At 40.2% G+C, this 27,844-nt stretch overlaps 3 protein-coding genes across 6 annotated transcripts in view; 2 read left to right on the forward strand and 1 right to left on the reverse strand.

Moving 5' to 3' along the window:
• trpm3 (transient receptor potential cation channel, subfamily M, member 3) overlaps nt 1-6,234 on the forward strand; it is a 112,840-nt gene extending 106,606 nt beyond the window's left edge. For all 4 annotated transcript variants that reach the window (XM_065965121.1, XM_065965125.1, XM_065965117.1 and 1 more), the window contains one exon: nt 192-6,234. In XM_065965121.1, the coding sequence (XP_065821193.1) occupies nt 192-1,812 (1,621 nt within the window). In that variant the 3' untranslated portion in view covers nt 1,813-6,234. The remainder of the gene's footprint in view (nt 1-191) is intronic.
• Nucleotides 6,235-11,956: 5,722 nt separating this feature from the next.
• klf9 (Kruppel like factor 9) lies at nt 11,957-16,532 on the forward strand. The gene is made up of 2 exons (XM_020657135.3): nt 11,957-12,778; nt 14,501-16,532. Exons 1-2 carry the CDS (start codon nt 12,373-12,375, stop codon nt 14,779-14,781), a joined length of 687 nt encoding a protein of 228 aa, XP_020512791.2. The 5' UTR covers nt 11,957-12,372; the 3' UTR covers nt 14,782-16,532.
• Nucleotides 16,533-17,123: 591 nt separating this feature from the next.
• fam219ab (family with sequence similarity 219 member Ab) lies at nt 17,124-24,194 on the reverse strand. The gene is made up of 6 exons (XM_020657101.3): nt 23,819-24,194; nt 22,513-22,612; nt 20,425-20,530; nt 19,846-19,926; nt 19,703-19,757; nt 17,124-18,533 (listed from the first exon to the last, which is right to left on the reverse strand). The coding sequence occupies exons 1-6, from the start codon at nt 23,894-23,896 to the stop codon at nt 18,375-18,377; spliced, it is 579 nt and encodes a 192-aa protein (XP_020512757.1). The 5' UTR covers nt 23,897-24,194; the 3' UTR covers nt 17,124-18,374.
• Between the last annotated feature and the right edge of the window lie 3,650 nt (nt 24,195-27,844).

Raw genomic sequence — 27,844 nt, forward strand, 5'->3', positions numbered from 1 at the left:
ATGGTCAAACATGAGAGAAAATGTTGGAATTTTGTGGGAATCTTATACTAAAAGAAGTAATCATCAGTGTTGGATCTGCAATATGCTAAATTTTCAACATTGGTATCAGCCTTGATTTTCACAATCGGTGCATCCATACTCTCCACAGTTCTCCCCCTTTGCTGTAAGTCCTGTCTTTCCTTTCTTCTCAGGGTGGAGAATATGGCAATGCGTCTGGAAGAAGTCAATGAAAGGGAACACTTCATGAAGGCATCACTGCAGACTGTTGATATTCGTCTTGCCCAAATGGAGGAGCTGATCGGCAGAATTGCTGTGGCACTGGAGCGTGTAACCGGTGTCGAGCGAGGAGAGGTCAACAAAGCACGTTCCAGGACTTCATCTGACTGCACAGACTCAGCATACATACTCCGCCAGAGTGAGTGTGCAGAAGCAGCGTACATCCTTCGTCAGAGCAGCTTTAACAGCACAGAAGGGAACGCATACCGTCTGCAAGAGGCGCTGGAGGGAACAGCTGAGGGCTCCATGTCACCTCCTTCTCCGACCACCTTGGCCACACGTACAAGAAGCCACTCCTTTTATGTTGGAGGTGGTCGCGGGGTCGAACGTGCAAGTCGAGCCGAAAGAGCTGAGAGCTTCTTCAAGGAGCGATCACTCAGTCTCCACCGAGCCAACAGCTCTCAATCAGTGTCCTCAGCTGCCGCCACCAAGGAGTCTAAGCCCCTCCCTCTTGCGACGCTGTCAGTCTCCCAGCAGCACCGTCCATCATCATGCATAGATATCTATGTCTCCGCATCTGAGGAGGTGGGGCCGGCGGAGGTCTTTCTGAATCCTCTCCGTGTGGTCCCACAGCTCCAGAGAGACTCTTCACTGCAGTCAGATATCATGGAGACGGTGCTGCCGGGAGGCCGGGACTTCAGCAGCGCCGCCGCCAGCGGTATGGGCGACAGACACTCGGACGGCGGCGCAGGAAGCAGCGGAACAGCTGGAGCCATGTTTGAAGACAGCGCTGCTGCAGATTTGTCATTGTGCTCCGCCCACCTCTTACCAGACACCACTTTACCTCCTTGGGACATGGAACCATCCCCACCTCCCTCCGCAGGGCTGCTTGAGCGCTCCAAAAGCAGCCGCTACCTCTCCACTGCAGGCACTGGGTTCCTGGATGAGCCCCCTCTGGTCAAGTCCCACAGCCTCATGTTTACACCACGAGGCTGCTACAGTGGTCTGGGGGCTGGAGTCCAGGTGAAAGCTGCAGAGTACACCAGCATCACAGACTGCATTGACACACGCTGCGTCTCAGCTCCGTACACCCCTGTAGAACGCTCTCACTCCCCCGGAGGGTCCACCTCATTCCCCTTTGATAAACCCCCTGAAATTAGCTCTTCTCATCCAGAGAGAGAGGCGGAGCTTAGTCATACTGAGTCTGATCCAGAGGACCCTGAGGATTTGATCCCGGCCCCTGATACCCCTCGTTTAGGGGGTTTCAGCGGGCCAAGTGGGGCCCCTCTCTGCTCCCCCTTCTCCAGGCTAGAGCGAGCAAACAGCTGCTCCTCAGATGACTCCCATCCTTCCCTCACACTGGCTCCTCCGCACCGGAAGAGCCTGTCGGTGAGTGAGAGGATGGAGAGGGGACCAGGTCTGGGAGCAGACAGGGGGCCTGGGCCGGGGGGCCGGGGTCTGGCAGGAACCAGAAACCCTTTCCTAAGAAGCAAGTCTGGAGCACGGCCTGAAACAGCAAAGACTGACAGCCTCTCCATGAGGAAGTTGGCAACGCCGTCAGCTTTTTGCAGCTTTGATAGGCAAAACTACACGTGACAAGAACAGAGGTCAGCACACACACACACTGACAGGACCAGTAAGGAAAGCTGAGAGGGTCAAAGGTCGAAGTTAAAGCAGGGTGTAGTTGCTCATAGATCTGATCTGGACCTGATCTACTGTTTCTCACTTCTGTTTTAGGTTAGAAAATCTACAAGTTTTTTCAAAGTCAGTGCTCGGGGGCAACTTCACTGTGGATCAGGAGGAGGAGGGGGAAGAGGATTAGAGATGAAGGGGTCCTACTGTACACCAGTCAAAAACAAAGAGCTATGAATCTAGAATAGTTTTTACCTCCTCTTGTAGCTTAATAACTCTCAATGGGGTGTTATGGCAGTGGAAGGTGTGTTTGTACTGTATGTCTTCCATGCACCACCTTTACGTCAAGTAGACATCTGTCTCTGTGTTCCATCACATATCAGTCACAATAGTCAGTGAAAGTAAGCTGTTACCTCTTGCTGCATTTTTTAGTAGAAACGTTCAAGTCTGAGAGACGAAACGGTAGAAAAAAAGACAAAACTGCCCACTTATTTTTTTTATTTCTCGCAGCAAAGAGTCATTACTATCGCGTTTAATACATTGTCCTCTCTTCTTATAGACTTAGCTCCACCCTGTCAGACCCCAGAAAGTGCAAACAGAAATATTTCTGGTTACTTCATTAATAATCACTGAAGGCTTTGGAACCATCAAGAACTATTAACCCCTCTCGGCTGCACAGGAAATGATTGCAGTAACAAGGCAACAACTTACCTCTGGACACACAAATACACCTTTGAAAAATCAAAATGTATCTTTCTTTCTTTTTTCTTTTTTTTAACAGCATATTAGATTAACCTTTTATTGTCTTATTTATAGACATATACTGTAACTGTTTTCCTTTTTACTTGTCAGTTTATCTAGAAAAAGAAAGAAGTGTCTGAACACCTGTCATAAGGCCAGTACTCAGTAACATGTCTCTCCAGTCATAGCTTTTTAATGGAACAGTCAACACTGGGATTAATTAGCAACATGTACAGAGAGAAAAATCCAAACATTATCAAGGAAAAGTCATGAAGAAAATGTGACATGAATGCAGTCTTTGAGGATTTATCTTTGGGGCAGTGAATCTATAACAAGCAACAGTGCATGTTAAAATGCTGATGCATAGTCACGTAACCATGCATGAGAATTTGCACGCATGCAAGGGCACTAAAATCTAACTGAGAAAATGAACCTCATTTCAGGCCTGATCAATTAGTGTGTAACAAGTGCAAACATTTGGGACAAGATGGCGCTGTTGGTATACTTAAGAAGTGATACTTTTTGAGTGTACCTGACTTGAACCTTCTTTGCCTGCCCCAACACCTGAACTTACACTCAACAAACTCTTGCTAATTTATTCGGAAGCGCATTGCATTCACCAAATTTTTTTTTTTTTTTACACATTATCTCTTATCTCGTAATTATGAGGTCTTTTCTCATAATGTGTCTAATTTTTTTTTTCTTTGGTGAATGCAATGCACTTCTGTAAATTTAAACACCAGCCACCCTTACACAGGGTTGGACAACAACATAATTTCCAAGTGGTTAAACATCCACCTCCACTTAATGGATCCGTCCTTCATCTATTCCATAACTGTCAATCCTTTGCTTTTCTACTGTATTTCTTTAACTGCTCAGAAAGAAAGCAAGTGCAAAAATAGACTTAAAAGGAAGTTTATTGCCCGATTTCCAAGCCTATTAAAAATCTAATTTAGTGCAGAGAGGGTCTTTCTTCTTAAGACGGTTAATAAAAGTATGTATATGCATTCTAGATGACACATTAGATTATCATGCATTTTATGTGACATGAGTTGGGAAACATGGGGTTATTATGGGAAAAAGATGAAAGCCAGATCAGTGTTTGAAACATTATTTTTTACGCTAATGAAAAACATCTTGGGGGAAGATGATCTTCTCTATCCTTGTAAAGATAAGAGAGTAACACTGGAATACCTACTGATTTTTTTTATGTTTGTATATCTTTTCATTATCACGATTCTCTTGAATCATGTTGCATTTATTTTGAGGTTGATTCTGTTTATTGACATTTTCCTGCTCATCACTGACAAATACAGTAAATGCCTGTTTGAATTATGAAATCAATATTTATATCTTCTCAGTGATATTTTTGTCAAATTTTAAGTATTTTCTAATTAAGCTTTTAAATTTAATAAAATATGACCATCAACATGCACTAAATGCTGATGTATATTATTTATTGAATATAGAACTGTCTGATATGCTGTACATTTCAATCATATTTAAAGTAGTTTTTTATCGTATGTTTTATCAATCAGATTTTAGGAATTTTCTAATATAAAGTTGACTTGGCAGCACAGCACAATGTTGCCAGTGAACCACACTTAGGGTGCCTTTTGGGGCATGGATGGAGTATGTGGGGACTGAAGTGAATCAGAAATCTGTCGAAATGTTTATGTTTGTTTTTAATCATAGAGTCGTCTCCCCCCCCCCCCCCCCAAATTTCTGTGATTATTTTTTAATAGACAGCATTTACATCCACTCATACACCTTTGTTATTATCACTATTGTACAGAGTGGGGGAAATGTTGTCATATAAAGGCTGTATCATTGCTTATGGAAATGTAATTGTATCTACCAAAAAAAATCGAATTCAGAATAATTGTTTCATATTTGAATAGAAGAAAAATCTATTTGCACATAAAACTAAGACATAATGAAAAGAAAATAACTCTGTGACTCATCCCAATCTGTTTGACGTCCCCAATTTGTCATTATCTTGACTCCAACCTTAGACCTTAAAGAAGCAATGTAGTACTGATTCTCCACAAAGTTGGGAGACTTTCTAGTGATATATTTTGGAAATAAAAGTTTGAAAGTGAAGGAACAAATGGTTAACTATAATGACTTTTTGCCCGAAGAATGGGCTAAGCCTAAAAAAACACAGGATCCTGAAATTCAACCCAACAGAAAACTTTGTTACACCTCTGTTTGTTGACGAATCATCACCCCTGTTATGTAACTGAAAAGTACTCCCAAAACCAGTAAAATGACATGTAGGCCTATTTGTAAAATGTGTGGATTTTCCATTCCACTTACACATTACTCTCATGAATTGCATTGTGGACTCATGTTCAGTAGTGAATCGTTAGGTCAGGCAGATTGGGAGTTACACTCTTGCATTTAATAGGATGTTCTTACCAGTTCAAATTCTTTGATAAATAAACAGACTTAAGTGTTTTAAAGAGGAAGTTTGACCCGAAGTCAATGCTCAGGGACTGAAGTGATGCAAGAAAACATGACCGTCTTGGAATCATGGAAAAAAAAAGAGATTTGAATTTGTCTTCAGCTGCAGGCTACATAATAATCACTGTGCTTTATGAGTCTAACTCGGGATCTCTGGGGACTGTAGGGAAATCTATACATTTGTGTCTTATGTCTTATGAAATGGCAATAGAAAAATGAAAGATTGTCTTGGTACCTGACCAACAGACTTTGTTCACAGACAGGTTTTAATGTTCCTTACTATCTAAACTTTATGACTTGCATATTATTAGAGAGGGCTTTGGTCACACACAGCTGACTCTCAGGCTCAGAACCAAACCAAAGTTAAACAAACCAAATGGAAATGAGCCGTGTCGTGCTCTGCTGACCTGTTGTCTACACAGCTGTGGCACAAAGGGTTAACCAAGCAAGGGTCATACAGTTTAACTGAGTTTTAAATGCATATGAAAACAGACTAGTGCGACGGACTGAAAGTTGAGGACGTTTTATTTGACCAGTAAGAGATATTAGACAACAACGTCAATGTTAATTCTAAACTTAACAAGCCCGTGACTGGGTTTTTAATATGCTGACATGGCAGTTGTTGAAGATACTGACAGGAAGAGAGTGTGCGTGCGAACCTGCGTGGATGTGTGTTCATAAACTGTGTGATCCCAGACATGTAGGTGACACCAACAATAGGGAGTCATGCCAACCCAAAAGAACCCAACAGAACGTCAATGAACAGTATTTTAAAAACTTCTTCCAAAGTTGTATCTTTACTTTTCTGAAATTAGGATCATATGAATAAAATCAACAGGTCTGCTTCTCTCCTCTGACAACCTGTGTCTCGTAAAAGGTGAAAGAGAGCTCCATGCACATGTTTTGTCCTGCAATAACTGCTGATTTTGCGCTTCTACAACTGAAAGGGAATATCCCTCTACTGGTCACACGTTATTTAATGTCCTCAAATGCATGCAGTTCTTCCCCTCAGAGTGTACAGAGGCAACCTGTTATGACAACTGAGAGAGAGCTAGAGAGAGATTATTATATGAATTTAAATTAGTGAGTATTTGGATGCAAAAACAAATCTGTATTCTTCAATGTGAATAGGATCATGTCTGGCATGCATTGTTAAATAAAAATTTTAATAGGTTGGTACTCTGTGTCTCGCCTGTTTTTACTACACCAGAATCTTTAAGCATTTAAAAAAAAAAAAAAGATTGAAGCTTTTTCTGTTCGACAAATGTGATTAACTTTGTTCAGCAGTTCAGTTCAGTTTGTATACAAACATCAGGAACATCATTTATTTTACTGACCTGTCAGCAGAGAGCTGTTAACCTCTTCTGTACTCTTCATTGGACAACGCCTAAAACATCAAATACCCCAAATGGTGAGATGAGTAGACAGGTAATGCCTGGCTGGCTGCTGATTTAAAAAACTTTTTTGCAAACTGCCCTAAACTGGTCCCATAAGAGGAAAAACTCGAAAATTTAGGGTAATGCTGTATACATTTGAAACATTGCGTGTAGACAAGTCACATTTACAACACACACACACACACACACACCTTTCTTAAAGTAAATCTGTTTCAAGGTACATATCTGGTCCTTTGCTCTGCCTGCCTGGGTGTATTTTTAGTCTGTGAAAAAAAAGAATAAGAAAACACCCTTGTACAACATCTGTAACAAAAACAAAAACAAACAGAGCTGCTGTTTTGATGTTACTTGCAAAGATATTGCATCATCCACACAATAACACAACTGTCTGTGCCTAAAACAGATAATATTATGTGCAACAGCCTTGTGATTAATGAGTGTTCTGTTCAATATTTTGATACTGCATGTTGATTCACTACAATGAAATATTGAGTATTGAGGCAATCGTTCAATAACATTGCATTGTATAGTAAGCCTGAGGTATAAAGGTGCACACCCTTTGACACTAGATCCCTTTGAATGATGGAATTTGGTCATATGTAAACACCGTATTGGGATTTAATCCACATTTCTCTGACACTTGTTTTATAAGATTAGAAAATCTATTCAAGAATAGATATTTTATAGAAATACACTGTTCTTTATGCATTGGAAGACACACACACATGAAACACATTATCTTATTTAAAGCATTTGATCAACTCAATGTACAGACGGTATCAAAAAAGTATTGGAGTAATGTGTTTTAGGTTTTATAGAAACATATTCTGAAAAGCCTATACCTGAGCCTGCTTTAACATTGTAATAATATTGTCATTGATCAACATTGGGCTACATTAATGAGACATTTTCAATGTGTTTGCTTCTATTGATTTGAACTACAAATAGCTCATTTAATTTGTATCACTATATTACATTATAATGTAATGTGTGAGGGGGAGGGAGTGTTTCTGTGGTGTAACCAGTAGGCTAGTTACTAAAGCTGTGTGGTTCAGTGGGCTGGTCAGTTGCGGTGCGTCAGCTGTGTGAGGGAACATCCTGTACCGAGACAACGCACGTGCAACCCTCCCTCCACTCCATAACAGGACACGCCCGCGCTCGCTCACCAAAAGAAAAACAACCGTACCAACTCTGACACAATCAGCACATCATGTAAGCATAACAACATGACCCAGAAGCGTACGTGTGCACTTTTGAACTTTTGAGTGAGAAGGCAAGAAGAGAGCAGCAGCCGTAGAAGGCGCAGAAGAAGCACCTCCTCTTCCAGGGAATGTTTGTTTCAGCATCGCCGGAGGAGGAGCTGCTGGAGGGCGGCTGAACGCGCCCCCACGCACCAACTATTCAACCAGAGTTTTTTTTTTTTTTTTTTCTCGGAAACTTGGGGTGGGGTGGGGGGGGGGGGGGGTTCTGCCACCGAGCAGAGAAAGTGGAGTGCACAGGATATTCCAGGAAAAGGTGTTGCTGCTCTTTTCTGCCTTAAACGACATATGTTGTGCTCAAACAGGGACTTACTTGTCCGCAGTCTTACTCGAACCGTCTCTCTTGATTCTTGTCTCTAATATCGTCAGAGCATATAGGGATCACTTTAAATCTACGCGTAGGCGGTGATTCACTGCAGGATTTAACTTGAACTGAAGAGGAGAGGCGTGGTGCTCCTCACTGCCTGCTTTGAAATACTGCCTCAGCAGCATGACGTCCCCACAGTGAGCAGAAAAACAGCGTGACCATGTCATTATTTAACACGAGGTTTCTTTGAAGAACACAAGGCCACACGGGGATTTTTATGAGTGATTCACCACCAAAATCGGAAAAAATACCTCCTTTTATGGGTTTCAAAACTTTTATCTGAGTCACTTTATTCCCACATATAAACAACCCAATGGAGAGCAACATGTTGCCCACTCAATTTATGCAAGAGGAGGCAGCATTGCTCAATGCACCCCCAAAGCCAAGTAGGATTTCTAGGAACTTCACCCATGAATGAACTGCCCACTGCACTTGAAGCTGCTTTTTTTCCTTAGTTAAGGGTCCTGTTACACTTGGTGGACTATAGCTGCATTACAGCCTCTATAGCAGAGTGTTGTATTTATAGGATTGTAAATATGCGCATTGTCAGTCAGACAGGATTAGCAGGGCTACTTAACACTTATGCATTATAACACATGCAGCTGCATCATAAGTCTATATGGAGCTTCTTTCCATATAAGGTTCTAAGTTATTATGAGCACACGTTTACTGCTTGTAACCTTATTGAAAAGACAGTTTGGTGTTGGCTTGACAACTTCGTGGCAATCGTCTGTGCTCAATTGAATTGACTGAAAAACACCACACAGTGCAGGAGACAAAGGCCTGACACCAGACTCCAGTGTTACAAAAAGCATGCAAAAATCCACCACCCTGGCGTGTTGACGCACAGAGGAAATATAACTGACGCCTTATTGAAAGGACATCTCTAATTAAATGAGTGGGAACACTGGCTTTGCAGGATTAAGATACGCATTGTGTTCGGCTGGCTCATACCTCACATAATACCAGAAAAAAAATGAGTCATTGCAGAACTCTTCATGCCTATCTACTTTGAAACTCCACTCGATTGTATCATATGCATCGAAGTTGAAATTTTGTAATACTTTTTCACAATTAAAATATTCCTTAATATATAAATTCAATAAAAAAGTAACTTACATATACTGACACAGAGCAGTCATAAAGGCTATAACTCTACTATTACATAAGCTACTATTGTTAGTGCTCATACCTAATCAATAACCAGTCAAGAAATAGCGTAATAGGCCTGTGATGCCTAGTTATATAGCGGTCTGTTGTTGCATTTTTTGTGTCAGTGTGTCATTCCTGTTATTATTTGACATAATACACAGAACTGACCCCATAACATTTTAAAGTTTTCATGAACTTTATATGGCTTTAATACCCCATATCTCACATTAAAAATATATACTGGAACATGGATATCCTCCATGCACAGTGTCAAGAGAGTTTACATTTGTGCTACAGAGTTCAAGTGCAGCTCTGAGGACAGTCGAGGACTGCGCTAAATCGGGATCAGAGCACATTAGGGAAACAGGGTCACAAAGTGAGACCTGTCTACAGCTAAAGCATTATGGGTCACAGAGGGTGGCCTATTTCACATTCTGAGAAAACAAAAACACATCTCTATGACATAGACTTGTGAGTTAGGCCCTGCATGATTGTAAGCCCCCTATGTGAATATTACCAACAAAAATCCCAAAGATGACACCCTGTTTCAATCAGTTTATTCTTCTCTCAAGAATTCAATCAAAATAATACCCACAAACAAGGAAAAAATGTTCTTGCTTTTGCAACCATGATAGCTCGAAGGAGAATACTTTTAGAATTGAAATATTTTATACCATCAAAGGTATCATCGTGGCTTCCTGATGATGATGTTTTTGAAAAATTAAAATATCAAATACTTTCTTAAAGGATCAACCAAGACATTCTACAAAGTCTGGGACCCTTTACTCGTTTATTTAGACAGATCTGCAACTCTCCCCATTCACTAGTAAGCTGAAACATAAAGCACAAACAACTATATCACCTTTAGAGACCCCCCCCCCCTTTTTAACTATTGTTGAAATGCTATACATTTCTTGTAACACTGGACATTCCTTGTCTAAAAAGTAATGTATCATAACCATTGTAAAATTCTACAATTTGTATCAGATTCAGAATCAGAAATACTTTATTAAACCCGTTTGCTACAGTTGCTCATAACACCAAAAAATCAGTAGGAAGTAGAGATAAGTTGGGTTATTAAGTATGCGATTGTACCTACTTTTTCTAGATAGTAGCCTACATATGTTGTCTAAAAAATATAATAAAACTACATGGGGGGGAAAAGGATGCAATCAAAATAAAAATGAAGTAGGCTAGTATGCTTATGAGTGCTGCTCAAACCCAATGAACTGGTGTAAACAGCTGCATTGTTGTTTGCCTTGTGTTTGCTTGCATGGTTTGACCTTCACTGATTGACACCTGTGCTGTTCAATAAATGTTGTTGCTGCTGAAGAGGCGGGACATCCAGCTACACCAGTAGCCACCTTGTAGCCACTGGTTTCTTAGAAACTAGACCCCCCCCCCCCCCACACACACACACACACACACACACACACACAACTTGTCCGTGAAGTCGGTCATTTGATGTAATCTAATTGTTCGCAATGAAACATGACACTTTAAACTAACCTCAATGGTTTCAACTCGCACGTTCAGCACGTGCAGATCTGCTGCTTAACAGCAATCTTCATGCATGTCGTTGTTTCTTGTCTTTCTCCCCTTCCCCCCTACTTTGCAAATCAGTGTGGCCTTGTCAATGGAACAATGGAAATCATTCTATATATTGACATCCGAGCAATTTTACACACATGTAAACAAAGTATATCGGGCTGTAGGCTACTGTCTTTGGAAAAACACACAATCCATTAACTTCCGCAGAAAACAGGCTTCTCCAGCACTATATGTATCAAATGTATATTCTCCAGCTTGAGGCAACAGTGTCGGTCTGGGGGCGTGGCATCCTGAGTTCATGCCAAGGTGCTGCGATGCTGCGTTCGGGTGCCTCTTCATAGCGTGGAGTAAATTTGAGCTTTATTCGGCAGACTAATTGGATATGGTCGCAAGCATTGAAGAAATATAGTGAAGGTTTTTTCTTGTTATCTGGGAATGAATTAGTTAAAAGTGCACATTGGAAGAAGCATTTTTGTCATCCAAATGTATACTGCTTCTGTTGCTCTTCCTGAGTTGTCTTTTATTTATCCTTGGGAAGGGTATTTTTCCTTTTCTTATTCTGGGTTCTTTCTATGGGTAAAGGTAAAGGAGCCTATCAAGCCTATCAAGCTATCCCATGTAAACGCACTGACACTGTGTTGTTCAAGGAAATAAATGGTAGCCTACACATTTATTTTGTTTGTTCAAACCTGTTTCTATGCCTGTATTACTATTTTGTTTTAGCTAAAACTTGGATTCAAAGGCGCAGAACTTTGGCTAATAGCCCCAAAAATGTATGAATTAGTTGTTGACTCAGTCCATTTCTTGGTCAGAAGTAGGACAGAAGAACGAAATCAATTGATATACCTACTTCATCCTACATTTTACAATTGAAATTGTAAAATTTGTTGATTTTTATTTTGAATCTTCTAAAAAGAAATGAACTTCGAAATAAAGATAGCCTATTAAAAAAATTTGTTCTGGACAATATAATCCCCAGTCAAGTTTGGTCCCTGAACGCGGCATCAGTTTAGTCCCGCCCTCGTTTCATCAATTCCTGCCTGTGATTGGTTTAGGATTCCATCATTCTTTCCAACAGGCAGTTCTATAATATGAGTCATGTTTCCTTCCAGCCAATCACAGACCCGTTCACTCGTGACACCGTGGGATTCCGCGAAATTGTTTCTTGGAGTTAGAGATGTGCTGCTCGCAGTGAAATAGGACAAGTTGACGCATGTGTGGCAGTGCACTGTAAGGTGGGATAAACAAAGACACAAAAGCTCAGTGAAAATCGCCGTGTTTTATTGACCTGGCGTAAGAAAAAAAATAAAGATTACAGAGGAAGAAGGTTAGAGGAGGAACCGGGAGCGATTCAAAGTGCTATCTTGTCCGTGGGGCTTTTTATTTCTCCACCCTGCAACCTGAAAAAAGAAAACGCAGCCTTTGCGGAATCGTCACATTGAAGACGACACGTGTGGATGGTGAACCACAAGTTTCCTGTGAGGACTGCAGGCTGATTGCCTCCGAACTATCCATTTGATCGGATTATTTCTTAAGTAAAGGGCTGCTGTAGATCAATTTTCTCTTTCCTTTATCCGGATCTGCTGAAGTGATGTCGGAGGTCGAGCTCTCTGCCGACTGTGTCCCCTGCAGACCACCGGGTCGGACAGAGGACATGTTGAAAGAGACCCCCGAGAACAGGACTTTACTGATGGTGGCTATGATTTTACTGGACTTGAACAAATGCAGCCCTAACACCGGAGGAGGCAGCAGAAGTCTCGGGGGCAGCGATGCCGGCTCGGGGGAGAAGGTGGAGCGGGGGAGTTGCCGGTTGAACGCCGTGGACAGCCCAAGCCGGGGCTCGGCGGCACCCAAACAGTCCCGGAATAAGAGGGCGGCGGCGGTGGTGGTCTCTAGACAGGAGTGTCCCGAGAAGAGACACTGTTGTCCCTTTTCAGGCTGTGGGAAGATGTATGGCAAGTCATCCCACCTCAAAGCCCACCTTAGGGTGCACACCGGTAAGTGGAGCCCTCTGCAAGTTACACCCCAACCAAACCCCCTGTACACCGCTTCACTGTGTGCGTCACTTCTTCCTTTACTTTTACTTCAGATGCATGTTGAAATGACTTTTTAAACTTTATCTGTGACATTTAAGAAAAGAAAATAACTCACATACAAGAAACAATCATAATTAATTATCAATAAATGTAATATTAGAAATGACAAAGTAGGCCTGTAGTCCCTTTATGTTACAGTATGCTGTGACATGAGGCAGAGACCACATGTTCCTGTAATGAATCACAGATCATGAAAGGCGGTCCTGGGAAATTTACCTCTGCTTGGGGGTGTGACTTGAGGGGCCCAGGGGCAGGTTTAGTGGAGGACTGGTGGGGGTAATAGAGATTGTTGGGTTGCTGTGTGTTACTGTGATTTGGACACGCTCCCACACTGGGATTCGGGAACACCGCGTGCCGCCGCCCATTTGCGATCCACATTAAAGATTGTTGAGGTGTAATAAGTCATCCACAAGCACCACGAGACACGAAGTCATCCAAATGACGCCCTAGTAATCAACACTTTTCTAATCGCGGGTTATGAACAATAGATTACGGTTTAAATCGACATATCCTACATTAGTATTATTGTATCAGCAGCGAGTGACAGTCTTGTAAATGTCGACATCTACGATTCACTTGCAGGTCACTGCGACACTGTTGTCCCCACATGTTCTTGTCCTGAGGTAACCCTCTCTGCACCACTATTTCCTCATACGTCATCCTCCTCCTCCCCCCCGCGCGCGTCGGGTTGTAAACAAGGGCAGACACGTGGTTCAGTGGAGCACGTGCAGGAGGAGAGAGAGAGAGAGGAAGGGAAAGTTTTGAGTTTTCTTTGCTTTTTTATTTCTTATCACGACGCATTTTTTTTCTTTATCAACATCTTCAGTTAATGTTCCAAGAAAGAGTTGCGTATACAGGCCATCTGCACTTTTATACATCTTCCATGGAATTATAGATCTTATTTTGAAACTCTGTATTTTCTTCTCCTTCGTCCTCTTGCTTTATTTTGTATCTGTTGACAAGAGTTTAGGATTAAGTTTTTGGTTCTTAATAAATGCTCTGCAGTGCTTGCACACATGGTTTTGATGTTTTTGGGATGCAGAGACTTTGTACACTTTGAAAATTATAAACAATTAATGTTTTAAACTGATGACACAAATCAGACTAACACATTGCATTACTACTTTGAGGCCACTTAGAGATTACCCCGTTTAAAACACAGTCTAATACAATGGAATTTTGCTCTTTATCTGTGCTTTATGTCATAATTTTTTGGGCACAGTGCTATCCCTCTCCAATAAGTCTACTGTGTTTCTGTTAATTGAACAGTATATTAAACAAAAAATCATATAAGGAGAGTAAGCCCTCAGGGCAGGAGTCTAATTGACCCCAAATTTAAAAAAATGTAATCACTGTGGAAGAAAATAAATAATACAAGTGAAGAGTTACCACTCAGATAATATCCATGTTCATAATGTGCAGACGAATAATATTAAAGGAAACAATGTTGATGTTATTATTATTATTTTAAGAATAACGCAGCATGGTCTGTTAGTCCCTGAACAATAAGAAGGAAAGCCAATATCAGCAAATCACAACGGGTTAAGGTTGAACTTATTATGCAATCAAAGGAAGTACTTCAAAGTTTGCTGATATTAAATGAGTGTGTCTGTGTCTCCTCAGGTGAGCGGCCCTTCGAGTGTACCTGGCCAGACTGTGGCAAGAAGTTCTCCCGCTCGGACGAGCTGACGCGCCACTACCGCACACACACGGGTGAGAAGCGCTTCAATTGTCCGCTGTGTGACAAGTGCTTCATGAGGAGTGACCACCTGACCAAACATGCCCGACGACACGCAGGCTTTCATCCCAGCATGCTACAGGGATGCGGCACGGCCAAGAGACGCCGCTGCTCTGTATCCGTGTCCTCGTCTGACTCCGGAGACCAAAGCCCTGCTGGGCTGTGAGAAACGCCCTCATACTGTACATATACAACACAAAGGAACATGCATTAGAAACAGAGTCATGCACAAACATAGGCACGCCCACATGTGCCTGTGTGTGCACCCTTTACATAAATCCTGTCAAGACACACATCAGCTAGACCACTATTTAAAAAGTTTGTTTATGTAAGAGGATGCAAAGGCAAAGGGATAAATTCATGAGAACCTGCCTGTAATTGAACTGAAGCGTTCCCCTCTCATTGCACGAGGTGATTGGTATAAATGAACGAGTATTCGGGATCTGTCTCGCAGGTTCTAGTTGCTTTGCCCTTTTGTACAACTTTACTGTTTGCTGTGTATTTTGTTGTACCCGGATCATCCTGAATTGAAAAAAGGCATTAGTGTACATATCTAGTTTTCACAAACGCTACATGTGCTCACTTTGCAGCACACACTACTTCATTTGCAATATAAGAACAGGGAATAATGCTTAGGGGAATATTATTGTTGCACACATACATTTATACTTGTATAGTTACTCTCCGGTCAAGGACAAGGTGAATGTACAGTATAGCAACAGAATGATCATGTCAATAGATTAAACAGATGGATGATATACTCAGTATACTGTAGTTAAATGTTATAGTACTAAGATGAAGCTATTATGTAGAGAAAAAAACAGAATGTCATATGCTTGGCTATGGACTTAATAAGTCAGGTATATTGTGAGCTTATAGGTCTAGGCAGCGTGTTAACCTTAATGTTGTCACATCATGATACACTTGCTAATATTTGCACCTCAATACCCTTACAATACTTTGGGAAGACCACATGACACACATGTGCAGCAAACACAACAGGGTAAAACACATTCAAAGTCAAGTTCAACACTTTGCTTCTTCACTTGAAGTCAAAACACTTTTTTTTTCGGGGGTTAGAAACATCCTAATTCATGTTAAGACAAAGTCTGTTAACGGTAAACATGTGTCTGTGCCTTCAAGGGTTTTGTACCAGAGATGAATTTCTACATTTTCAAACTGTGGATAATCTACCTAAATGAACATCGTCCGATTTTTTTATTTTTTATTTTTTGCTGAATAGCAACGACTGTCTCGTATGCCAACAGTGCCGGCTGCTGCACATGGAAACAAAACTTTTGTTTACTCTCAATCTGGACTGCATCATTTCAGGGAATAATGTGGTGCATCGTCATTTCAAGCTAAATCACACCCCCTGGTGGTGACGTGGAAGCACAACATATCTCACAATGGAAGTTCATATCAACCTTTTTGAATTCTGTTCGTTTGAGACATACTCTGTTGATAACTTTGTTTGTGAATCAGTGAACTTCATCACGCAGCATGTTTGTATGTCTCTGTTTGGTGCAATGTTTTTTAATTGCCTAGTAGTCTTTTATAATAATAATAATGGGATAAGAGGTCTTACAACTAGATCCACTACAGAAGCCAGAAACATTGTTTATATCATAAATGGTCTTTTATACATGCCGCATAAGACTGTAAATTGAGGTGTTTCTCCCATAGGACACAAACTACAAACATTTGTTTTTTTTTTTTTTTGTTGGGGGGAGGGGGGGGGGCATTTAGACATTTGTGATTTGATGTTGGTGCCTTTCAGGCTAAAGCCGTTACTTCTGAAGCTACTGTTCCATAATCAGGGACTGCCCATGCAGACCTAATATCACCCTGTATACAACCTGACTGTGTAATAATTACTGCTAAACAATTTTAAAATTAAAATATTTGTTTTCTAAACATGTGCTCCTCATCCCTGTGTCATATAGCACGATATTATCCATGAAGAAGTCCTCTCCTTAATGTCATGACAACTGATGAAGATGTAACATAACCACTCAGACAGAACATGGCTCCATTAGCTTTGTGTTTATTATTGTTTTCATACACTGCACATAACAATAACATAGTTAAATACTGTAATGGAGATGTTTACAATACAAGAAAACCATTTTCAAATAGTCAAACCAAAGAAATGAAGAATCACCCGCATCTAAATGTAAAAAAAATAAAATAAAAAAAATAATGAATGTTCTTGGAATAAACTAAACAATCAACATGGCAATAAATACACACATCTTTTAAACTTCTCTGTACTTATTAAGGCATACTCTAATTGCAAATAATCAGCTGATTTAAGCGAGGGAGATGATATTAGTGCTCCGAGTCGATCAACTCTGATGTTGCAATCACAAAACAATTTCCAACGAAGTCAGTAGAGATGGATAGATGCTATGGCACCTTTTTAGTGGCTGTATGTGTGTGTGTGTGTGTGTGTGTGTGTGTGTGTGTGTGTGTGTGTGTGTGTGTGTGTGTGTGTGTGTGTGTGTGTGTGTGTGTGTGTGTGTGTGTGTGTGTGTGTGTGTGTGTGTGTGTGTGTGTGTGTTAGTGTGTAAGACAGGAGGTGGTGCATCTTTCTCGTGTCTGAACCTGTGTGCACCCTAGATTATCTTTGAAGTGAAAAAACAAATGTAATAGAGGGTTACGTTTTTTGACACGAAAAGAAGATATAGTGGGGGGTAACACAACAGTGTGCTGAAAAATCTATCTGGAGACCTCCCCCCCCCCCACTGTCCCTTTGGCCTTGATCATATATATGAATATATGTGAGTGAGCATTTTTCATCTTCCCTTCTGACACAGTTCATTTCAGATAAGACACTGTCACTGCGTTGCAGGGAGGATTCACAGATATGTAAGGGCCCAGAAATAAATTTAAAAACAACTAAAAGTGCAAATTCAAAACAATTACAAGTCAGGCTAGTTTCATAACAGCAGCATGTGATCTCACAACAGAAATTAGGCCAAACAAATCTACCTATCTATTCCCCATTTAATCACTCAGTTCAATGTTCCTCGTGCAGTTTTTTTCCTCGACCATTCATACATTCGATCCCAAAACCCAGAACTGAAACATCTCGAGCCAGCAGGCCCGATAAGCAAAAGTGTAGAAGGTTGTGTAGATGAGTGCAACGGCCTGGCCTGTGCTACATAACAACCCTGTACAGGACAGTATTTCTACAGCACAGCCTGTGTTTGGGCAATCAAGACCACAGTCCAAGCTTCTAAAATATCTCCACATCAACACATACAATCATACTGAACACAGGTTAAAAAAAACACGAGCATTTAGAAAAAATAAAACTAAGTTAAGAGGTGAAATGCAACCCAGAATCCAGGAAAGCAGAACAGTTGAGTCAGCAGGTATGACAATATTTCTTGTAGTTTTCGAGTTGATGGGAAACACTTTTTTTTGTTTTGTCTACTAATATCATCGTTACATCTGGAGAAAGGTTCTTAAACACAAGTGCTCGTCCTACCATAGGAGGAAACCACCACTTCAACTTATTTTGTAATACATATTGAATATGTATTTCATCTACTACATGTTAAACCAAACTTTTTTTTAATATTAATTTGATTATTCCTCATTGTCAGTATCATCATAGCACTTAACTGTTGTTGCAATATTTTACCAACGATCATCGGCGCCACTCTGGCAGCAATGTAAACTCACAGCAGATGAAGATTGGGGGTTATATTGTGTGGAAAGAGGGAGAGGCAAAGGGTTGAAGGGGTGGGGTTACTGTATTTGACAGGTGGTGGAGGAGGTCGCCTGGCAGCACATGCAGGTAGGGTTGACTGATTTGGGCGGGATAAGATCCAGGTCCTCATCATCAGGGATCTCATCGAGCCGGTAACCATCTTTCAGCAGCTGGATGTTCAGATCCTGATTGATTTGCTGGAGAAGGGAGGAGAGAAAGGTTCATGGGTTAGAGCAGTGTTCCCCAAACTAGGCTGTGAGCCAGAACCGGACTACAGTACACTTCAAACTGGACCCATCCATGGCCAGGTCAGCGGGCCTATAGCAAGCTAGCTAGCTTATTGGTTAGCTAACCACTGAAATACAGTAAAATCTAATATTTTGGTCAGAGTTTGAATTCTGGTCTCAGATTTAACAGCACCAGTCAGGTTTAAATAAGCCTTATCTCAGTTTCAAGCTCAAACTCTGTCAGCATCGTCCTGTTTCTATCTGGCTAACAGGACTAAACAAACAAATAAACAAACTAATGTAAGACAAAATGAGACAGAAATACAGGCAATTTCAGGGGAAAATGGTAATTGGTTTTCTGGCTGAAGTTTAAATGTGACTGATCTTTTTCTTATTTACAAATGTTAAATAATTTTGAGCTTTTATACATTTTGAAGTTGTAACCATGGCAAACGGAGTGATGGCATCCCTAGAGCTGGAATAAGATGAATACTGTCCTAGTGATATATTACCATGCCTTTTTTGTTTCTTTTTTGTGTGTCTTCATTCAAAATTTTTGAAGTAAAGTATTGTTACACTGATGCTACTGTGTATTGCTTGCTCAAAACTTGCTGTTGTTAGGTGGAACTAAGAAAGACGTTATTTTAGTCTAACTGGATTACAACATATATATATATAACATATACACATAATATATATATATATTACAACAATAATAATTGTTTCTGACAAAGTTGCATTCATCCACTAAGAATCCAAAGCCTTACAATGTAGGATATAAAAGGCCTTAAAAAGACTTTAAAGGTCTGTAAAAAGAATACCTCTGGGGATATATACTTATATTGGTGCAGACACCCAGAGATGATATTTGATTTATATCCTCCCTGTGTGTTTGATACACGTGTGTGTGCAGGTGTGTTTGAAATCAAACCACAACACTATACACACCTATAGAATTACTATGGATGTGTGGGAGGATAAACTGTAAATAGGTTAACTTCAAGACTGGCTTATAAAATGATGTAAATCTTGGCCTCTCAACAGTCAAGGAAACTGAAGAGAAGAAGGCGAAGCAGCGATGGAATGAGAGCATAAATGTGAGGTAAAGAAGAAGGCTTTTGCTCTCTCACAGATCTCACCTCTGCCGAGGAGTATCCCGACGAGGAGTATCTTGACATGTCAAAGTCATCATCACTGAAATGACAACAAAACAGTAGTTAACTTAACTTGTTTGTGATTGTGATGTGAATGCTTCAATGTGTGTATTGGTGTTTGTGTTCACCTGTCTGTGTCTAGGGCCACCAGGGGCTTCTCATCAGGACTCTGGTCTAAAGAGGAATAGCCTTTATTTGGCACTACCAACCTATGAGGAGGAAACAGAGAGAGAGAGAGAGAGAGAGAGAGAGAGAGGGAGGTAAGAGAGGAGGAATCATCAGAATAAAGGGAGTAACATTATATGACAGGAAGAGGGGAAGGAGAGGTGGATAAAGGAAGTAGATAAAAAAAACAGAGAGGTGGGTTAGAACATAGATGTTGAAAGAAAAGGACAGGCAGGGCCTGGAGGCAACATCACATCTGAACTACAGCAACAACATCATGAAAGAGCTCTCTCTCCTAACTCTTACACAACTTCAATCAATAAAAGATATTCTCATCTCAGCTTCACTGATAGAAATTAGACATTAGAGTAAAATCCATCTTGTTTAGCACAAGTTCAAATTGATTGTTTTATAGCATTTGTATGCCATTCCTCAAAAAAGCACCATATAATGTGCACATTTATACACAGCCCTAAACTCATAATGGGCAAACAAATGTTTCATTTTTGCAAGAACCTAAAACCACAACTTCAAATCCTTACCGTGTTCTGGCCATGACGTTGTTCTTCTTAGGCTGCTGGTTGACTGGACTTCCTACAGTGTTGCCATTCTTCAGTGAACCCTTCCTGGCCAGCTCTCTTTGTTTCTCTGCATAAAAAGACAAACAAACAGAAACCTTTCCTTTAAGGCTTACAGGACACACTGACTGTAACACATTTCTTAATGTAATAACCTTTTTTATTTTGCTGATAAAAACACATATCCACTTTTTCTTTATAAAAAGGTGCTCAGATTTAAACTGAAACTCATCAAGAGCTGTGATATTCAGGACATTGGGATTCAGGATTGGGTGAAGTCGTCATGAATATCATATATAACTGCAGACTTTGAAGAAAAACAACAAGGTGCTCTGTCCATTGGTTGGATTTTATTCAGTGGTCAGCTGACCAGGAAGTGATGATCACTGCAGTTAGGACCTCAAGGGCTCATTTCATCTAAGTCATACATTTGAATTTAAAGGGGACATATTGTGAAAAATCCACTTTCACAGTGTTTTTGAACATATATTTAGGTAAACTGAGTGACTACCAATCCACAAAATGTTAAATGTGAAATAAACCCATCCAGTCCTCTTTTTGTGGTCTGCATAAGTCTTACAAGAAGAAAAAATGCTACGTTTCAAATTTGCTCTCCTTGTGATGTCACAGTGGGATTCTGGTAGAAAAAATACCCTCCCCTGGTATCTCCACCCATGGACTCCACCCCCAGCCTAGAGCAAAACTTTTGAGCATTTTTATAATTCACCATTTATATTTTGACCAAAGCACAGCACAGATGTTTCATTTAGAACATTTTGAAAGGTGGAAAAGGGGTATAATATATCCTCTTAAAGAAAGCACAAGACAAAATATTCACAGGCAACAGACTGTTCATGTGACATTAGTAACTCTTACATCCCTCTCTCACTTATTCAGAATCAGTTTTAGAAGACATTTAATATAAATGTAGTCTTTTCCAGAGTGACTAGGTTTGAGTAATTACAGAAACATGCTCAGATTGTGTTTATAGTCAAACTATAACATTCTGACTGAGTTTACTTTCAGGATAAGACACGTTTGAGATTTAACAGCTTGTGAAGTTAAACTATAGTCATCACTGTTGTGTACTGGTTGTTATGTAGCACAGGCCAGGCCATTGCACTCATCTACACAACCTTCTACACTTTTGCTTTCTGGCACTGCTGGCTTGAGATGTTCTGGATTTTAGGATTGAATGTATCAACATGAACGGCTGAGGTAAAAACTGCATGAGTAGTTAATAAAAAAGTAGCAACAAATTTACATTGTATCAAACTTATGGATTCTGGGTTTTTTTTTGTTCATTTGTGTTTCTAAACTTCATTTTTTATAGCCTTGGTTCTTGAAGGCTTTGGTAATGAAAGTATTACAGTGAGAGTAAAATAATAGAGTATCGCTGCTACTCACACTAAACTCTGTCCAAGGTCCTGAAATGTGTCTGTAGGACTTAAGCTTTTCATAAAGCCTACACAAGAAACCGAAATTCATAAACATAAATAAACCAGAATACCAATGAGCCTAACAATAAAATAAAGTAAAGCCAAATCAATCAGTCAGTCAGTTAATTATGAGCTTTGCTAATGGATTCTTTGTTCAACCTACTTTTCATCTTGACATACCAAATCTTTGCTACTCCAAAGCCTTACTATGTGGGAATATTTATGTTTTCAGGTTTTTAATAAAAAAAATTAAATAATCAGGTTTTCAATGAAGAACTTTAGGATCAGTTCATTTTGGAAACTCAAGATCTTTGGATAATTTCAATGGCCGATAACTGTACTTTTTTGACATTGGTTAAGAAGCACATAAGGATGATTCTCGCAACATACCAGTCCATAATATTCCTGCTCTGTCTTGTTATTGGAACACTATGAAAACTGATCTTCACAGCTCAGATTCCATCACCGTATGAAATAATTTGTCCAAGCACAGGTCCACCATCTCTTAACACTTCCTCTAATTATATTCCACATCTGCACAAAACAGTTACTGTATTTGCCGTCACTTGGACGACAAATACAATATTATCAAACACCATCTGCTTTTACTCACCTATTTTCATCTGCAGGGGAGAGGGCTTGTAGTTGATAGTGACAGGTTCTCCCTCTCTGGTGTCAGAGTCCGCCTCAGATGCTGTGGACGAGGCTGGGTCCTGAAAACGAAGGAAGGGCAGACGGCATGAATAGAATGATGAGCTGAATTGAGCCTTACTGGGGCATCAATGAATTATTAATGTCTGTTTGTGATGCACAATAGAGCGTACTATGCCCAGTCTATGTGAATAAAACGATTCATAAATACATAAAACATGTGAGGAAGAGGGCCCTGTTTTATCTAAAGGGATAGTAGGGTATGAAGCATAACAGGGATAGCTTGTTAGACAAATAATCAGTCTTTCATACTTACTAAGAACTCAGTAACATAAACGTTGACTTTTTATATACCTACAATGGATAAGGTAAAATTCATGAAAATTATAATACCTTCCACTCTACTATGTAAATGCAACATATTGATCTAAAAATGATCCTATCTTTGCTCATGTTACACTGGGCTCTCTGGGAGGACTCTTGGGAGTCCCTGGACCCCAGAAACATTCCTAAAAAATGTAAATTAACATCCATAGGTGAAAGCAAAAGACGAAAATGGTCTCACTAACCAATGTCAACAAGAGGCACATTGATGAATGGAGGTATGTGGACGCCTGAAGACAGCAGGTCAGTCTGATGTGGGTCTATTCTGGCTCTGTAGCGGGAGCAGAGGCCGCCCCTGCAGGCTGCAGTAACCCGGGGCCCCGCTACAGGCCAAAGAGCGCACAGCCACACCATGCACACTGATTTATTTTTTTCATCAAGAGATTGAAGTTTTGTTTTTTTTCCAGTTCACACTGCCACATTTCAGCTATTAAACACCGCTCGCTAACCACGTCACAGCGACACAAGTTGAGTCGAATCCAGAGAGCCTTGCTGCATGGATGCTGGGGATGTAGCAGCAGTGAATGCTGGGATGGGACGCTTGTTTTCGCCAGACACGACGGATGCTGCTCACTACGCAGCAGACCGGACGCTGCTTACATTACACAACAAAACGTCAGCCTACAAGCAAATCTTAAACTCTGACATGTCCTGATGTATCTTTGAGCATTGGGCGAAACAAGTTCTTGGAAAATGCTCTATTGCTTTCTCAGCCGATATTACGCATGGCATGCAGGTGATGGATTTGTCGGCACCCCAAAAGCATAGCAGCCTATTATAACCAGCAGGCCTCGCGCAAAGATGCCTCCTGGATTAATCTAAATAACGTCTTTGATTTCAAAACGCGACTGCAAACACCGATAAATTATCTGAATGTGACTTACCAGCGGCTGCATCTCTGCCTGCATCTCCGCCTCCTGCACGGCGCTCGGCACCTGAAATCTGTCTATTTCTTCCATCATGTTGGCCACGCGTCTCTGTCCTCCCTTCTCCTACAAACTAAATGTTGTTGAGTTGGAGTTTCGACGAGATATCGCCGAGATTGCCTGATTTTAGATTCGTAACGATCTCTGTAGTTCTCCGCTGGCGAGCTTCATCCCAGCAGGCAGTATGTCGACGGTGATGTGACTAGTTTGGTGACGGCGACTCCACCACCCACTTCCGGGTAGAGCACCCCAAGCTAGGGTCCGGGGACCCAGAAGCAGCCTTTGGAAGAGGACCAGTCTAGTCTACAGCAAAGTGGGGGGATGGATACGATATTGAATATGATAAAATATAATAATATAACATTAAAAATAGTATTGTTATGTTAATCAGTGTTATTTTTTGTAGGCCTATCATGATGTAACCTAATCAAATAGCCTTAAAGTATATTACTTTTTACATGTTCAGTCAAACTTTCATGGAAATCTTCATTGAACATAAGGAGAATTTCAGTCCGAAATATTTTTATTTTTATTTTTGGAAATCTTCAAAACTTTCAGGAATTTTTACTTGAATTGTGAGGGATTTTCCTGGAAATTCTCAAAAAGTGTCAAAATATTCCGTAGTAGCCTATTCCCTGGTTATTTCACCTGAATCGCCACAGGAATGTTCCAAACGGTCCACATGAACTTGAAACTTATATGGAAATCTTCATGGGAGTTTGAGGGACTTTGGGTCAGAAATATTGAAAAACTTCATGGAAATGTACTTATTCCAAAAAGTTTATTTTCACAGAAACCTTTAGGAATTTGCAATTTTCCTGGCAATGTTCAGGGATTTTTAGTTAGTTAGTTAGTCGAAATATTTCTGTTAATTATCCTGGGAAGTGAATTAAATTTTCATGGACATTTTACAAATATTTCCACAGGGGGATATTTTCAGGAAATTTTGAAGAATTTTCCTTGAAACCTTTTGGAATTTTCATCATATTTTTTTAATGAAATTAAATGGAAATATTTGCACATTTTCTTAAGAAGTGTTTCTGGAAACGTTAGAGTTTTGAAAATAATTGTAATGATATTGTAATTTTGCCTTGAAATGTATGAATTATTTTCCTGATTCTGGGGGCATAAAAATATCAGTGTTTGGTTTGTCTAGACAAAGTTAATTTTGAATACAAGCTGCTTACTCCATTTGGCTGGAAGCTTATTACCGTTCTAAGTTGTTTGGTGTGTCAGAGCCCTCTGCTTGATGATTCAACCCTTTACGTTCCAGCTCAAGAAGTTCAACAGGCTACCAATTTTGTTTAGAAGAACATGTAGCTTTGTAACAAACATAACTGCAAAACTGCAGGTATTGTCATTTGCTTTTTTAAGTTGCTTTATGCAACATACATTAGATGTTGTAATCCTCCACCACAGATCTGCTGACCACTGTACTCCACCTCCACTCATTGTAGGGCTTTAGGGATCAGAAGATCTTTTATTCTGTACCAGTGCGGACAGAGAATGACAGGGCTCGGTCTCTGTCCCCAGCAGTTTAGCTTCTAGTGAGCAGTGGTCTCTGTCGATCTCTGGTGGGGACCTCATTGTCGCCTTCCTAAAGCAGCAGACCAGAAAATACTTTTTAGGGCCCCCACCTTCAATAGACTCTGCCAGTCCTATTATACATAGGTTTTGCCGCCTGCTTTGGCCCTCCAGGTTGACTTTGGTTTTAGAGTTTTCTCAGAATAGAGTTGGTTTTCTAGTAAGACTTGTATTGTGGATTTGTCTATGTGGTTCTTCAGTTCTTTTTCTGCTTTATGTTGGATTTTAAGTCGGACCTTTCGTTGTAGAGAAAGCTAAAAAGATTAACTAAAAACAAGATCTTTTATTGAACAGAAAATCACTGCACGGTGAACATCAGAAGTGTTTAGTGCCATCTTGTGGGTAAAGGATAACAGGTTCAAAAATGTGACTCCCTTAAATTTTCCTACAGGGGATGTCAGCACATTTGGTCTGTAATTTTCAGCATTTTCTGGATCTTTTCCTGGTAAAAATAAAATGGTAAAACCAATGTTATCTTCCACTTATTATATATTTTTCCCTCTGTCCATATCTTATTAAAAATCTGTAAAATTACTATTAATACTTTTTCAAGTAACTGTCTGAACATGAAATAGCTAAGGGTGATAGTGACCTAGAGCAGAATGCCTGCTGCCCTCTAGGACACTTACCATTTCCATCCATCAATTATCTATACCACTTATCCCACCGGCTGGGGGGCTGGAGCTGATTTTAGCTGTAAATTGGACGAGAGGCAGGGTACACCCTGGACTCAATCACAAGGTCGACATATAGAGTCAAACGAGAAGCCACACTTCCATTCACATATGGACAATTTAGAGCCACACATTAATGAGCATATTTCGAACCAGGCACTTTCTTTCTGTGAGAGGACAGCACCAACCACTGCTCTACCATGCAGTCCCCTTTTTTCCCATAAAGTGAATTTCATATCTATCTCTGAGCTGGCTTCACCTTTTCATTGGTTTCACCTAATTATTTTCTTTGTTTATGTAACATTAAGGTGGTTTGCACTGTGAACATTGGAAAATACTCTTCCTAAATGATTAGCTTTTACCAAATCTGTTCTTGCTACAGTGTCTCAACGAGAAGGTTCAGATATTTTACTGGTTACTCTTTTCCTGCTCATATTTTTAAACATATTTAACACTAGGTCCATATCTCTCTCTCTTCCAATAGTTGAACTGAACGTTCTGCAGGTATCCTTTTGGCTGTTTTGTTTATTTTATGAGCTAGAGCTCTCTTTCTTAAATATTCAACTTAATTGATTGTATATTAAGATTATTTCTGAGGTTTTTAAGAGCATGATTTCCTTTTCTAATGGTGTCACAAACACTGCATTCCTCACTCCACCATGGCACTATTTTCTTATTTCCTGTTATTGCAGTTTTTGGGAACCCTCAGAGGCAGCTTCTTAAAATATCTGTCATTTTAACATTGTGTCAAAACCCATAAAGTTACCTAGGTCATGTTTTGTTTCTACCCATTTATTTAGTATTATTGTCTGTTCCTGTTTTATTTTGTTCTTGCCCTTGTCTGTGTTTTCGCCATCATGTAGCCAGTTAGTAGTATGTTCCTTGTGTCGCCTAGTTCCAGCCTTTTCCTTCCAGTGAGCCTTCTAGTGTTTTTCACCTTGCCTGCCTTCTCGTTGTTGTCTTTTGCCTGCCGTTTTTGGATTTGTTTGCTCCCATTTATGATTACCTGTGTACCGACCTGTACTGGATTAAACTCTGCTTTACTACTGAACTATGCCTCGTGTGAGCCTGCATCCTTTTATCTGTCTGGTTCTGTTACATTGCTGTCATCCATCCATATAACTGTTTATTTTTATATTATTTGCTGTCTTAATATGCTTTGCTTAGTATGGCCTTTATAAGGTAAAAATAAGCAAAGCATATTAAGATTATAATTCATGTTCAACGCCTCCCTAACCTAATATCAGTAAGCACTTATTAGGAGGATATTGAGAGCAAACTTTTAGGTAATGGCCTATTAGCTATAGACTATGGTCATGTTGAATAAGGTACTAATAAGTGCTTAATAATGACTAATAAAGAGCCAACTGAAATACACATCTATAGTAAATTGTGAATGCTACGTCCAAATGAAACTCATACAATGTGAGCTATCCAGTCGTGCCCGACATTGTGGCCATAAATCATGAGCTTTTATAGTGTCACTGTCCCTATTTTGAATTAATTAAAAGTCATCTCTCACTGTACGACTGAATCGTAAATGATTCCGCTGTACAGTGTGAGCTGACGTTTAATTAATTCAAAATAGGGACAGTGCATATTAATAAACATGAACATGTAAATATGGCAGATTGTAGCCATAGGCTAATTTCCATCTGTAGTCCTGTGGCAGGTTGGTTGTTCTCATATACAAATTAACATATAACAATGACAGACAAAAAACAAA

The sequence above is a fragment of the Labrus bergylta genome, chromosome 2 (genome assembly GCF_963930695.1).
Source record: "Labrus bergylta chromosome 2, fLabBer1.1, whole genome shotgun sequence".
Classification (NCBI taxonomy): domain Eukaryota; kingdom Metazoa; phylum Chordata; class Actinopteri; order Labriformes; family Labridae; genus Labrus; species Labrus bergylta.